This window comes from Panthera uncia, chromosome F1 (assembly GCF_023721935.1).
Source record: "Panthera uncia isolate 11264 chromosome F1, Puncia_PCG_1.0, whole genome shotgun sequence".
NCBI classification, from domain to species: domain Eukaryota; kingdom Metazoa; phylum Chordata; class Mammalia; order Carnivora; family Felidae; genus Panthera; species Panthera uncia.
In genome coordinates, this window is record NC_064813.1 from 39,924,228 (window position 1) to 39,938,754 (window position 14,527).

The window sequence follows — 14,527 nt, forward strand, 5'->3', positions numbered from 1 at the left end:
ACAAGGACTTGGGCTCTACCAAAACCCTAGTGCATCCTCAAGGCAGCTGTGGTCAGGTGCATCACTTTTGTGAACCTTGGAATACACATCTAGGTAAAGAAAAATGAATGAAAATGTTTCTTCCTTCCTCAAAAATATTTATAGATTCAAGTACTGGAGTTTTCTGGGTTTTGTCTTTGGATTTTTTTTTCAACTTAAATCATAAACATTTCATATTGACACAGGTAATGAAATAGTATATGTGATACTAACAAAACCTAAATACATAGATACATACATAGATAACAATCCAGACATATATGTTATAGAATGAAAATGGGTTATTTTCATGTGGTGGAATTCTCGTTTATTTTTGTTTTTACATTTTTGTCTGTTTTCTAATGTTTCCATGAAAAACATATACGACTTCAAATATTCAAGACTTCAACTCAGGTAAAATGTTATTGATCTTACCTACCAGACCCGCTTTTACTAACACTGTTTCTCTCATTCTATTAAACCCCAGAGCAGGCAGTGGGATAAGCCAGTTTGAAGCTTTTTTCTTTCACTGTGGCTCCTATCTACTATGCACAGAAAGGATAACAGTCAAAAATTAAGTATAATAGTGATGGTCTATATATTTTGCAGGTAGAAATGACATGTGAGTAGGCTGGTTGGTAACTGAGGCAGAATTTCACAGAGAATTAGTCCTTAGTGTGGTCATCAGTTCCAGGGTCTGGTCCACAGCTTTGTAAATTTGGAGACTTAATTTTTTTCATTTCACCCAGAGGAGAGGAGCATATTAAGGAAGGGCTCAAATATACCAAATTTACAGTGGATTGACAAATGTATCAGAATTCCCGTTTACTAATCTATGTTGAGGGAAGCTTGGGGACTCCTGGCTGGCTCAGTCAGTAGAACATGTGACTCTTGATCTCAGAGTGCTGAGTTCAAGCCCCACATTGGGCATGGAGTCTACATGAATGAATGAATGAATAAATTAATGAATGAATGAATGAATGAATGAATGAATAGCTTGGTTGGGGACTTCTGCTTCAGGCCATGGCATATCTAGTATACAAACTCCTCTCACTGAGAATAAAAAAACTGGACAAATATTAACAAGTATCTTTGAAGATATTGGATTAAGAAATTGAGGACTTGAGGGATCAAGATCCCGGAGAGAAGGAAATCAAAAAGAGGTGAATCCAGCATTTGTCTGTGCTTTTCCCCTTGAGGCATTTGCTGAGTAGTAAAGCTGTAGCAATAAGGCTAAGAAACTGGGCGGGATTTTCAGTAGTCTCAAGGAGCTGAGGGAACTAGAGTTCAGGAAGAGGGGCCCCATACCTTCATCTGGGACCACTGATGGGCTACATTCTAGAAGTAAAGGCTTACCAGAAATAGACCAGCCCTTGCAAAGACTGAAGGCTATCTTCCAGTCATCTCAATCTCAAAGTAGATTAAGGTCATTTGTCTTGGCCCTGTAGTTCTCAAAGTGTGACGTCAGAAGCATCACGGAAATCTGACTAGAAATGCAAATTCTCGGCCCCTACTCCAGACCTACTGAAACAGGACTTTTAGGGGTAGAGCCTGGCAATTTGTATTTCACAAACCCCCTAAATAATTCTGATGTAGATGAAAGTTTGAGAATCACTTCCTTAACCTAACTGCCAGAGGAAAAGAATATCCTCTCTGGAGGATGACATCTTTCAGAGCTGCAAGTTATCACTACATTTTTCATTAAAGGTGTTTGGTTGTTATACTCAACCTTGCTGGACTCTCAGTTTCTGAGGAGTGATGGGTTCAGCGTTAAATGTGATAAATACTGGGTGGCTCAGTCAGTTGAGGGTCTGACTCTTGATTTCTGCTTAGGTCATGATCCCCGGGTTGTGGGATTGAGTCTCCTCCATGCTCAGAGTGGAGCCTGCTTGAGATTCTCCCTCTCTCTCTCTCTTTCTCTCTCTCTCTCTCTCTCTCTCCCCCACTCATATGCTCCTCTTTCTCTCTCTCTCAAATAAAAATAATAAATGTGATAAATACTATATTTTTTATTGTTTAAACTGCATCTCTCAGATAATGTGAAAATGGTCCAGAAGGCAACTTCCCGCACATATAATTTTCCTTATAAAGACATGTATTCAAATATTTTAAAAAATATTTGGCATTAATTCAGAAATTAGCAGACATACCAAATTTACCAAAAGACTGATTTACCAAAAGACTAAGAAAAATAAACAATAACAAAAGATCCAGATATTGATGTTATCAGACATGGACTTTAAACTAACTATGGTTGGGGCGCCTGGGTGGCTCAGTCGGTTAAGCGGCCGACTTCGGCTCAGGTCACGATCTCGCGGTCCGTGAGTTCGAGCCCCGCGTCAGGCTCTGTGCTGACAGCTCAGAGCCTGGAGCCCGCTTCAGATTCTGTGTCTCCCTCTCTCTCTGCCCCTCCCCTGTTCATGCTCTGTCTCTCTCTGTCTCAAAAATAAATAAACGTTAAAAAAAAAAAAATAAAAAAAAAAATAAACTATGGTTAATATCGTTAAGAAAATAGAAGATGGGAAATTTCAACAAAGAACTATAATCTATTTTAAAAAGAATCAAGTAGAAATTCTAGAACTGAAAATTTAATAATTGGAATTAGAAATTCAACTGGTGAGTTTATAGTAGACCAGCTGAAGAGATAATTAGTGAACTAATTAGATAGACAGTAGAAAATATCCAGAATGGGGGCACTTGGCTGGCTCCGTTGAAAGAGTGTGCTACTCTTGTTCTCAGGGTTGTGAGTTCAAGCCCTACATTGCGTCTAGAAACAATTTAAATAAATAAAACTTTAAAAAAGAAATACATATCCAGAATGAAACCCAGAGAGAGAAAAGGATGGGAAATACAGAAAAAGCAAAATAAATGAATAGATCATGGCCAGTAAGATCTAACGTAGATACAATTGGAGTCCAGAGGAAGAAAAAAGAAGAACTGACTACTTTTATCCTGGAATACCATTTTTACTTGAAAGAATGACTGGGAAGGCTATGGTTTTCCAGACTTGGGTATTCAGCAGACATTTTCTTGAAAATGAACAAAGTGAGACTGTCACAAAGTATTTGTTGCCAAGTATAAAACTTTAAATTTCAAGCAGAAATTAGAATTTTGGTAACTTGTATCTGCCCATTATGAGTGGTATTATTGACTGCTGCTTCCCAATATTTAAAGACTGTCTTAAGTTCAAAGGTGAGGGCACCTGGGTGGCTCAGTGAGTTGAGCTTCCGGGTCTTGATTTTGGCTCAGGTCATAATCTCAGGGTCATGGGATCGAGCCCTGTGTCGGGCTCCTCCTGAGCATGGAGCCTGCTTAAGATTTTCTCTCTCTCCCCCTCTACCCTCCCCTCTAAAAAAATAAAAATAATTTAAAAAATTTTTTAAATAAAATATCAAAGGTGATATTAAAGAATGATTTTTTATGTTTTATTTTTCCATTATTTTTATTGAGATACAATTGACATGTAACATTGTATTAGTTTTAGGTGTACAACTTAGTAATTTAATAAATATAAAATGATTACAACTAAGTTTAGTTAACATCCATCATCACACATAATTACAATTTTTTCCTCATGATAAGAACTTTTAAAATTACTCTCTTAACAATTTTCAAATACATAATACGGCATTGTAAATTATAGTCACCATACCGTATATACCCAGGACTTACTAATCTTATAAATGAAAGTTTGTACCTTTTGAGCATGTTCACCTACTTTGCCCACTTTCTACTCCCTGCCTCTGTTAACTACAAATCAGTTCTCCATATCTATGAGGTTGGTTTTTTTTTTAATATTTCACATGTAAGTGAGATCAGATTTTTCTCCCCCTCTTGATTTGTATGAGTTCTTTATTTTGGATAGTAATCCCTTTTCAGATATATGATTTGCCAATAGTTTCTTCCATTCTGTAAGTTGCCATTTCATTTTGTTGATGGTTTGCTTTGCTGTGCAGAAGCTTTTTAGTTTGATATAGTCCTACTTATTTATTTTTGCTTTTGTTGCCTTTGCTTTTGGTATCAAATCCGAAAAAATCATTGCCAAGGCCAACGTCAAGGAACTTACCCCTATGTTACCGAATGTGACTTATAAAATTATTATTCTGTAATGAAATGTGTCACCATTTGGAAGATCTGCACCAATGTTTTACAAAGGACCAGTGTACAATAACCTGAAGTCATGCGTGGGTAAGAAGGTCCATTCAAAGTGCAAGATAGACCAATAGACCAATAAATTAACATGGTTTCAGATTCCACATTGTTGCTAATCTTTAAGAAACTACCACTTCAGTTTTGGTGTAGTATCAAGGAAAAATGTCCATAATTACCAGCTATTATAATACTCTTTCCTTTTCCAACTACAAACCTATGCAAGACTGTATATTCTTTATATATTTTAACTGAAACACCATATTGCAACATATTGAATGAAGCATGTATGAAAATCCAACTATCTCCTATTAAGCCAGCACTAAAGAAAATTTATAAAAATGAAATAAAGACTCTTGCTAAATTTTTTTGTTTTAGAAAATACAGTTATTTTTCATAAAAGATAAGTTATTGATGTAACTTTTTGTAATAGGGCTGATTATTTTTAAATACATAAGTGCATATTTTTTAAATTTCTGCTAAGGTAAATATTAAAAGATACACATAAACAAAAGTTCTTCGGGGGTCCTCAGTAATGTTTAAAAATGTAAGAGGGTCCTGAGACCAAAGAATTTGAGAATCATTGCTACAGATACTAAAATGACAATGAAAATATACTATAAGAATTGGGGCACCTGGGTGGCTCAGTCGGTTAAGTGTCCAACTTCAGCTCAGGTCATGATCTCATGGCTCGTGGGTTCGAGCCCCATGTCAGGCTCTGTGTTGACAGCTCAGAGCCTGGAGCCTGCTTCAGTTTCTGTCTCCCTGTCTTATGCTCCTCCCCCACTCACTCTCTGTCTCTCTCTGCTTCAAAAATAAACATTAAAAAAAATGTTTTAAATATACTATAAGAATTTTATGAACAATTTTGTGCCACTAAATGTAAAAATATAAAGTTCTTTGAAAAACAAATACTACCAAAACAGAACATCTGACTAGGCCTAAATCAATCAAAGAAATTGAACCCCTCATTTAAAACCCTCCCATAAGGAACACTTAAGGGGCGCCTGGGTGGCTCAGTCGGTTGAGCATCTGACTTCAGCTAGGGTCATGATCTCACAGTTGGTGAGTTCGAGCCCCACATCAGGCTCTGCTGACAGTTTGGAGCCTGGAGCCTGCTTGGGATTGTGTCACCCTCTCTGTCTTCCCCTCCCCCGCTCATGCTCTGTCTCTCAAAAATAAATAAATGTTAAAAAAATTTTTTAAAAAGAGCACTTAAAATCCAGACGTCTTCATTGTGCACTTTACTAATTATTCCAGGAGGAAACAACCCTAATCTTACATAAATTCTTACAGAAAATCGACAAGGAGAAAACACTTCTTAACTTTTATAACCTTAATTTCCAGACTTGCCCAGTTGTTATAAGAAGGGAAAATTATAGTGCTCGCTTCGGCAGCACATATACTAAAATTGGAACGATACAGAGAAGATTAGCATGGCCCCTGCGCAAGGATGACATGCAAATTCGTGAAGCGTTCCATATTTTTCGACAATAAATTTCATGAAAAAAAAAAGAAACACACAAAAAAAATAAAAATAAATAAATAAATAAAACATTTTCAAAAACAAAAAAAAAAAAAGAAGGGAAAATTATAGACCAATTTCTCTAATAAACAGGGATGGAGAAATCTTAAATTAAATAATACTGACTTTATATAAAAGTCAATCTATATAGGGGTACCTGGCTGACTCGTTCGATAGGACATGTGATTCTTGATCTCAAGGCTGTGAGTTCAAGTCCCAAATTGGACATAGAGCTTACTTTAAAAAAATAATAAAATAAAATAAATATTTCTTAAAAAAAATTTGATGCATCATGGCCAAGTTGAGTTTATCCTAAGAATTCAAGGTTATTTTATCATTCAAAAATTATTCAATGTGATTCACCTTAGTAACAAAAAAAGAAGGAAAATGATAATAATCTCAATATATGGGGAAGAAACACATGTGATAAGTTTGACACACACTAATGATTAAAAAATAATTGATTAACTTCTCAATTAATTAATTGAGAAGCAGTGTCTACAGAAATCTTAGACATCACAGTAATAAAATGCTGAATGCTTTTTCTCTCTGAAGGCAGGAACAAAGCATGGAAACTTACTATCATTACTCCTTTTCAATATGTCCTGGAGGTTCTGGCCAGAGCATTAAATCAAGAAAAGAAATAAAAATTGTAAGGGTAGGGAAAGAAGAAATGAAATTCTCATTTCACAGATGACATGATTCTGCATGAAAAGTAATACATTTAAAAGTAATGTGTTGGATTATGCCATTTTCACTGATAGCGTTTCTATCATTTTGATTCTGCCCAAATTCATTCCTAGAGTGTAGAAATCACTTCAGTATGTGGAAGTCCCTTGTCGTTCCTCAAGTACGGGTAGCAAAGATCTTACGTCTGGTATTACTTTTTTTCTTTGCAGGTCATATCTGACTCCTGTACGGGATGAGGAAGCAGAATCTTTACGGAAAGCACGCTCCCGACAAGCTCGGCAGACTCGAAGGTCTACTCAAGTGAGTGTGACCTTCTTTTTTATGTCATTTTGTCTATCTTCCTTTCTGTTGGAGCTATAATGAAAAAACAGTAAGATGAGAGCCTTATTCCAGCCACTGTAGTAAAAGTTTTCACCTGTCTTCAATCTTCCACCACGTGGTATCAGATGAAGTTATAGCTACGCCTACCCACTCTCACTTTTGTATCTCCAGGTTCAGAGCAGGTTTATCTCCTTTCCTTCACAAGACTCATCATTCCATTTGTGCTTAAGGGGCCACCCACATCTTAAGATCCCTAAAGGAGAACAGTTTGGCACTTCCTCAAAATGTTATATATACAGATACCATACGATGTAGCAATTCTACTCTTAGGTATCTACTCAAGGAAAATGAAAACATATGTCCACACAAAAACTTGTACATAGATGTTTATAACAGCATTATTCACAGTAGCCCAAATCCCAAATTTAGGGTCATCTCTGAACTCTGGGTAGAGTTAACTTGCTACGCATACCAAACTCCATGTGTGGAGCTTGCAGGCTTGCTGTAGAGTTGAGTCCTGGGCTCCCAGCTGCAGCAAGGTTTAGCATTGTGTGGCTGGTTGTGCCTCAGCTCTCCTTAGCAGGCACAGTGGTAGTGGGCACAAGCTGAACCTTTGAGCAGACCAGATAAATTAAGCAGTTGACATAACTGGAGAAAAAAAGAATACAAATTTCCGTTAACAGAGAAACGGGTAAACGAAATGTTATATATTCATACAGTAGAATATTATTTGGCAATAGAAAGAAATGAAGTACTCATACATGTTAATGCTACAATGTGCGTGAACCTTAAGAAAACCTTATGTTAAGTGAAAGAAACCAGACATGATTCCATTTATATGAAAATACCCAGAATAGGCAAAGCCAGAGAAAGAGAAAATAGATTAGTGGTTGCCAGGGGTGGGAGAGAAGGAGGGATGGGGAGGGGCTGCTGATGAACGTGGAGTTTCTTTCTGGGGTGGTAAAATGTTCCGAAATGAGATGGTGATGATGGTTGTACAAGTCTGTGAATATGCTAAAAATCACTGCCTTGTATACAGGCAGACCTCATTTTATTGCACTTTGCAGGTACTGTCTTTATATATATATGTGTGTGTGTGTGTGTGTACATATATACATATATATACATACACACACACACACAAATTGGAAGTTCAGAGTTCAGTGGGATGCATAACTGCAGATGTGGAAATAGCAAGAGAACTAGAGTTAGCTGTGGAGCCTGAAGACAGGATGAATGGCTGTGATCTCATGATAAAACTTGAACAGATGAGGAGTTGCTTCTTATGGGTGAGCGAAAAAAGTTGTTTCTTGACATGGAATCTACTCCTGGTGAAGATGCCGTGAAGATTATTGAAATGACAACAAAGGATTTAGAATACTATCTAAGCTTAGTTGATAAAGCAGTGGCAGGGTTTGAGAGGATTGAGTCCAATTTTGAAAGCAGTTCTACTGTGAGTAAGATGCTATCAAACAGTATCGCATGCTACAGAAAAATTGTTCATGAAAGCAAGAGTCAACCCACGCAGCACATTTCCTTCATTGTTGTCGTATTGTAAGAAATTGCCACAGCCACCCTGATCCGTCAGCAGCCATTAACATAAAGGCATGACCCTCCACCAGCAAAAAGATTATGACTCACTGAAAAGCTCAGATGATTGTTAGCATTTTTTTAGCAGTAAAGTGTTTTTTAATTAAGGTATATCCATCGTTTTTTGAACATAATGCTGTTGCACAATTAATAGACCACAACGTAGTGTAAACATAACTTTTATATGCACCGAGAAACCAGAAAATTTGTTTGCCTGGCTGTATTGTGATACTCCCTTTATCACAGTGGTCTGGAATCAAACCCTCAATATCTCTGAGGTATGCCTGTACTTTTAAATGGTGGGTTTTATGATATGTGAGTTTGTTTCAATAAAGATGTTTTTAAAAGAAAAAAAATTCCTAAGGGAGCCATTGAAGTAGAGAAGAGTCCGATATAGTCTGTGTTATATTTTGTGGAAGTCCACCATGCAGAGAACTGATGGGAATGGTAGGCAAAAGTATGTTTGTGAAGCCAGGAAACTAGAAGACCGGTTAGGAAACTATTACAGTAGTCCAAGCTGGGAGTACCAAGACCTTGAACGCCGTATGCAGTGGTGAGGAGAAGGGAGAGAAAGCTGTGAATTGGCATTAAGGAGGCAGAGGACGATGAGCTGATGAAGCACAATTAAAAGGAGCAGCCAGAGAGATGAAAGTAAACCAGGAAGTAGTAACGGTATAGAAGTAAATGAAAAGTCAGTTTCCAGGGGCCCCTGGGTGGCTCAGTCGGTTGAGCATCCGACTTCAGCTCAGGTCATCATCTTGCCGTTGGTAGCTTCGAGCCCATGTCGGGCTTTGTGCTGACAGCGCGGAGCTTGTTTTGGATTCTTTGTCTCCCTTTCTCTCTGCCGTCCCCTGCTAGCACTCTCTCAAAAAAAAAAAAAAAAAAAAAAAAAAAAGAGAGAGAGAGAAAGTCAGTTTCCAGGTAAAAGGTGAAGGTAACAGTTTTAAATACTACAGAGGTCAAGTAAGAAAGCTGAGGACTGAAAAGGGGACTTTTTAAATAGCCACAAAGGTACCCTTGTCTTCCCTGACCTTCCCCAAATAGGCTAGGTATCCTTCCTTTATAGTAATTATGACAGCTGTTATTTTATTTTTGGTTGATTATTATTCCTCTGTCTTCCCCTCTTGGAATATAACCTCCATGAGGACCAAGACTGACTATAATTTTTTTGTTTCGGTTTAGTTTCTTGTGGTAAAATATACATAACATACAATTTACCACCTTAACCATTTTTTAAGTGTGTGGTTCAGTGGCATTAAGTAATTCACATTATTTTGCAACTGTTACCACCGTCTGTCTCCAGTACATTTCTTATCTTCCCAAACTGAAACTCCATACCCATTCAACAATAATTCCATCTCTCCCCCCAGCTTCTGGCAACCACCATTCTACTTCTTATGTCTATGAATTTACTAATCTAAGTACTTCATACAAGTGGCATCATCCAGTGTTTGTCCTTTGGTGGCTGGCTTATTTCACTTACATAATGTCTTCTAGGTTCATTCAAGTTGTGGCATATGTATCAGTATTTCATTCTTTTTTAAGGATGAATGATATTCCTCTGTATATACCACATTTTGTTTATTCACTCGTCTGCCGGTGGACACTTCAGTTGCTTCCACCGTTTGTATGTTGTGAATAATACCGCTATGAACGTGGGCAAACAAATGATCTCTCTGAGACCCTGCTTTCAGTTCTTTTGAGTAAATTCTCAAAAATGGAATTTGGTGGATCATATATTCTGTCTTAAACCTTACATTCCATTATACCCAACTGCTTTCTTATGTCTTTTCCACTAGATTAAAAGGTTCTTGAGTACAGGAACCATTTTGTCTTTGTAGTTCCAGTGCTTAAAGATACTTAGTAATTTATTAAGAGAGTGAGTGACTAAATTCATGATTAGTTTAAAAACAAACAAACAAGTTGTGGATATAGTACCTGCTCAACTACCTTCCAGCTTTAGAACTCCCATCTCCTGAGGACTTGAGCATATAACTGCTTGAGTTAGAATCCGTTCACTCTGGTCCTTACTCTCTTTCTCCCTTTTTCTACAGATGCCTCCTAATTGCTTTTCTTCCGTATGGCTGCTCCTGAGAGCCTGAGGGAAATATCAATTATTGGAAAGTTTCTGTGTGACGTTCCTAGAGTTACTTAGAAAATCATCTTAGAGGAAAGCTAGTTTAGGTGGTGTCATGTTTTTGGTTGGCTGGCTTTTGTTGTTGTTCTAGCCTGGCTCTGAACTTTCACCTTTTTGGAGCTGGTTTTTCTTCCCATAAGTAAAATTAAGTTTTTCTAGTATCTGCTCTTCAGAGAATCTCTCTTGATAACTATTTTCTCTTGGGAGGGTATGGAGCTTTCAAACAAAGATGTTGCAAACTAGGGGCATGAGAGAAGTACATCTACAACAGATGGGCATCAATGTTGCCCTGTTTCCTGGAACTCAAAGTGGAAAGCTAAGTATTGCATTTAAAAGGTACCTAGACTCAGGCTGGGCTCTTTGCACACTGAGGTGTTCATTTTTAAGCATATCTTGCTTGAAATGGCCTCATGCGTTTGGGGAGCTTTGATACTGGACTTTGGTACTACCAGATCTTTAAGGCGGTTTCCCTGCTCATTTATTAAGAGTTATTCCTTGGTTAGAGTGAAACTTCCCTGACCTTGGGCCGTTTTCCCAGGGTGTGACACTAACGGACCTTCAAGAAGCAGAAAGGACATTCAGCCGTTCGAGGGCAGAACGGCAAGCTCAGGAGCAGCCTAGCCAGAAGCCTGCGGGCACTGAAGGGCTTGAGGGAAGCACAGAGAAGCATGAGCCCTCAGCAGTCCCGGCAAAGGAAGCTGGCGAGAGCCGTCAACCCTGGGGCGGGAGTCTGGATGAGGAGGTAAGTCACTTTTGCGGGCATGTACTGTGCTAAAAGCAGGGACATTAATGTGGGGAATCCCTTCCTCACTGATCAGTCAGGCGCTGTGCTGCTTTATCGTGAACAACTCCTAGAAAACACTGATAATGTCTCCCTCTAGTTGGCAAACCCGTGTGACTGAAAGAACTCAAGCTATCAGTCCTTAAGTGATCACTTGTTTCCTCTTGGAGTTAACTAATGCTTATTTTTTATCCGGTTTCATTGAAATGCTGACACATAACATTTTATTAATTTTAGGTGTACAACATGATGGTTTGATATTTATAGTGAAATGATTGCCTCAGTAAGTTTAGCTAATTCTTAAACTAATGATGTCTTTCTATCCTAAAAAGAGAGGTTACAGTATAATAAAAATACAAATAGAAATGTGAGGATTTATTGAGTGTTCACTGTATCCTGGGCATTATTTCAGCTCCTTCATATGTATTAATTCATCTAATCCTCAAACAGCCCTCTGAGCCCTCACTTTAAATATGAGGAAATTGAGTCACAAAGAGGTTAACTAACTTGCCCAGTGTTTCACACAGATGAGAAGCGGTTAAACAAGAACTTGAACATAGCCAGTCAGGCTCCAGAGTGCTCTCTCAGCCATGATTATATTGTTCTCTAGACTCCTACAAACCTGATTTTACAAAGCACCACTCAGTCCCATGCCACAAGATGTCACTATTGAGGTAGACATGTTAACTTCTGTTCCCTTTCTCAAATAGGGTTATGTTTAGGGTGAACGTAACTCCTCCCGGTTTACCTCGGATGGTTCATAGTACACCTGTTATCTCTGTAATTAGCGATACCATTCATCTTCACTCTGAGAAGTGTCTCAATTGGGATGTTAAATTTTACCATTACCATAGTTAGAGGAGAAAGGAATCCCCTTGGTCCATTGCTGAATGGCTAAGCTATATCAACTAACTAAGGTTATTTTGGTTTTTTTCTGTTTTTTTTATCTGCTACTGTTTATTTGTTTATTGAGTACTTATTACTAGCTACTGTTCTAAGCACCTAACGTACATGATCTCATATAATCCTCACAGCCCTCTCTAAGGAAGATATTATCCCTCTTTTACATATGAGGAACCTGAGGCTCAGAGAAGTTAAGTAACTTATTCAAGGCCACACAGCTAGTAAGTGCTGAAGCTAGAATTTGAACCAAGTTTTGTCGGATTCCAAAGCTTACTATATTTTATTGCTTCTGTCTTTATAAACAAAAAAGTATACAATCTCTACATGTAGCAATAATTATCTGTGCATCTGTAATAAACCAAGTTAAGGCTTACTATCAGACTGTCTTTTTCGTTGGGAAAAAAAAGTTCAAAGGGGAAAATGGGAATTTTTTTAAGTTTCAGTAAGCCTGTTATGGCAGTTTGATAGAATATTCAAAAATTTGTAGAATGCTTAGATTTGGTCTCTGTTCTCAGGTAACTGTATTGTATCTTCATATTCCTGAACTTCTAATTTTTCTACTAAAACCTTGCCTTTCAGTGCTCCATCTTGAAGAGGCCACCATTCTTCTTATTTTCATTCCAAAATCAAGGAATTTTTATTAACAAGATTAGTGTTACCTCGTGCCCTTTGGTCGATTTAGGAAAAATTTTCCTGGCTGGGCTGCTGTCAACATGATGGTATTATCAGAATAGGAATCCAGAAGCTGTTTCCTTTCTGGCTAACTAACTGACTGTAGTTCAGCTCAGTGGCTATTTATTGAGCATCTACTATTAGTAAGCCTCTTGGTATAGAAAAAAAGCCCTTCTTTAAGAAGCCTGCTCTCCTTATCATTTGGTTGGACTTGACCTCTAACATCTCACCCTGTGGATTATTTCCAGCCTGTCTATCGTCGCCTGAGGTATTCAGCTCAACCAGACAAACCCACAACACCAGTGTCTCCTTCTGCATCAAGACCCACTCTCTACACCAGTTCCCATCTGCTACGGACAAGCAGATCTTCAGTCCCTGACTCTGAGAGTTCAGAGACCACCACAAACACTGCAGTTGCAAAAGAAATGGACAAAAATGGTATGTGGAGCTTCAGAATATGCAGGCTCCTTGCTAGTGTGCCTGCCCCAGATTCCTAAGATCACACTTTGTTTTATCTCTGGCCAGAGAGTGAAGATGCAGATGTGGATGATCAGTCCTCTAATAGACTGTCCATCCGTGAGAGGAGGAGGCCCAAGGAACGACGAAGAGGCACAGGCATCAATTTCTGGACAATGGATGTGAGTGGATTGGTCCATGCTGGGACATATCACATCACCCGTGGCCGTTGTCCTTTATGTTGACTTTAAAAAAGAGAGAACCGCATGTGGTCCCATAAATCTTGCAGATTATCAAGACACATTACTGAGGAAAGAGAAGACTCACCTAGTGTGGGACTCGTTTGGTGTATTCTTGGCTGCATGCCCACTGCCTAGAACAGTAGTACCAGGCACATAGTAGGCACTCAGTAAATAATTGGTGAAGAATGAAAAAAATTGAAAATCAGCAACAACCATGTAAGCAAATATAACAAGGGAATAAGCTTGTCAAATATCAGCCATTCTCCCTAATATTGCCCAAAAGTCATGCAGGTAGACAACAATATCTTAATATCACATATGAGCAGAGACTCTAACAAAATACTTTAGGAGCATTACAAGAATTTCAGGGAGCTTAAAATCTGTTTGTAACACAAGTTCATCTGACTCAATTTTACTCTTTTGAGTAAAAGAAACAATATGAAAAAAGAAACAATATGAACTAGATTAACTTTGGCTTTAAAATAAAGACAAATGTACCAGTGCTTACTAACTGCAAACACACATTCAGTACTTTAATTCACCTTCTTGTTCTATACCCTTCTCTCTTTTTTTTAAGTTTATTTATTTAAGAGAAGTTATTAAAAAAAATTTTTTTTAATTAATTTTGAGGAGCACCTGGGTGGCTCAGGCAGTTAAGCATCTGACTCTTGCTGTCGGCTCAGGTCGTGATCTCATGGTTCATGAGCTTGAGCCCCATGTTGGGCTCTGTGCTGACAGTGTGGAGCCTGCTTGGGATGCTCTCTCTCCCTCTCTGTCTGCCCCTCTCCTGCTTGCTCTTTGTCTCTCAAAGTAAATAAATAAACAAAATTTATTTTGAGAGCGAGAGAGAGAGTGAACAAGGGGGGACAGAGAGAGAGAGGGAGAAAGAATCCTAAGCAGGCCTCATGCTGTCAACATGGAGCCTGAGGTGGGGCTCGAACCCAGGAACCATGAGATATGACCTGAGCCGAAACTAAGAGTTGGATTTTAACCAACTGAGCCACCCAGGAGCCCCTCTTCTATACCCTTCTCACTCAGCTTTG

At 38.3% G+C, this 14,527-nt stretch overlaps 1 protein-coding gene and 1 non-coding gene across 7 annotated transcripts in view; both read left to right on the plus strand.

The window, feature by feature from the left end:
• PPP1R12B (protein phosphatase 1 regulatory subunit 12B) overlaps window positions 1-14,527 on the plus strand; it is a 218,543-nt gene that overhangs the window by 115,720 nt on the left and 88,296 nt on the right. For all 6 annotated transcript variants that reach the window (XR_007458821.1, XM_049634368.1, XM_049634369.1 and 3 more), the window contains 4 exons: window positions 6,592-6,682; window positions 10,969-11,172; window positions 13,035-13,224; window positions 13,312-13,424. Coding sequence is in view for 5 of the 6 variants with exons in the window: in XM_049634368.1 (XP_049490325.1) it covers window positions 6,592-6,682; window positions 10,969-11,172; window positions 13,035-13,224; window positions 13,312-13,424 (598 nt within the window). In the remaining variant the exon portion in view is untranslated. The remainder of the gene's footprint in view (window positions 1-6,591; window positions 6,683-10,968; window positions 11,173-13,034; window positions 13,225-13,311; window positions 13,425-14,527) is intronic.
• On the plus strand, window positions 5,549-5,655 carry LOC125926076 (U6 spliceosomal RNA). The gene has a single exon (XR_007458999.1). It is a non-coding gene; the product is annotated as a U6 spliceosomal RNA (small nuclear RNA).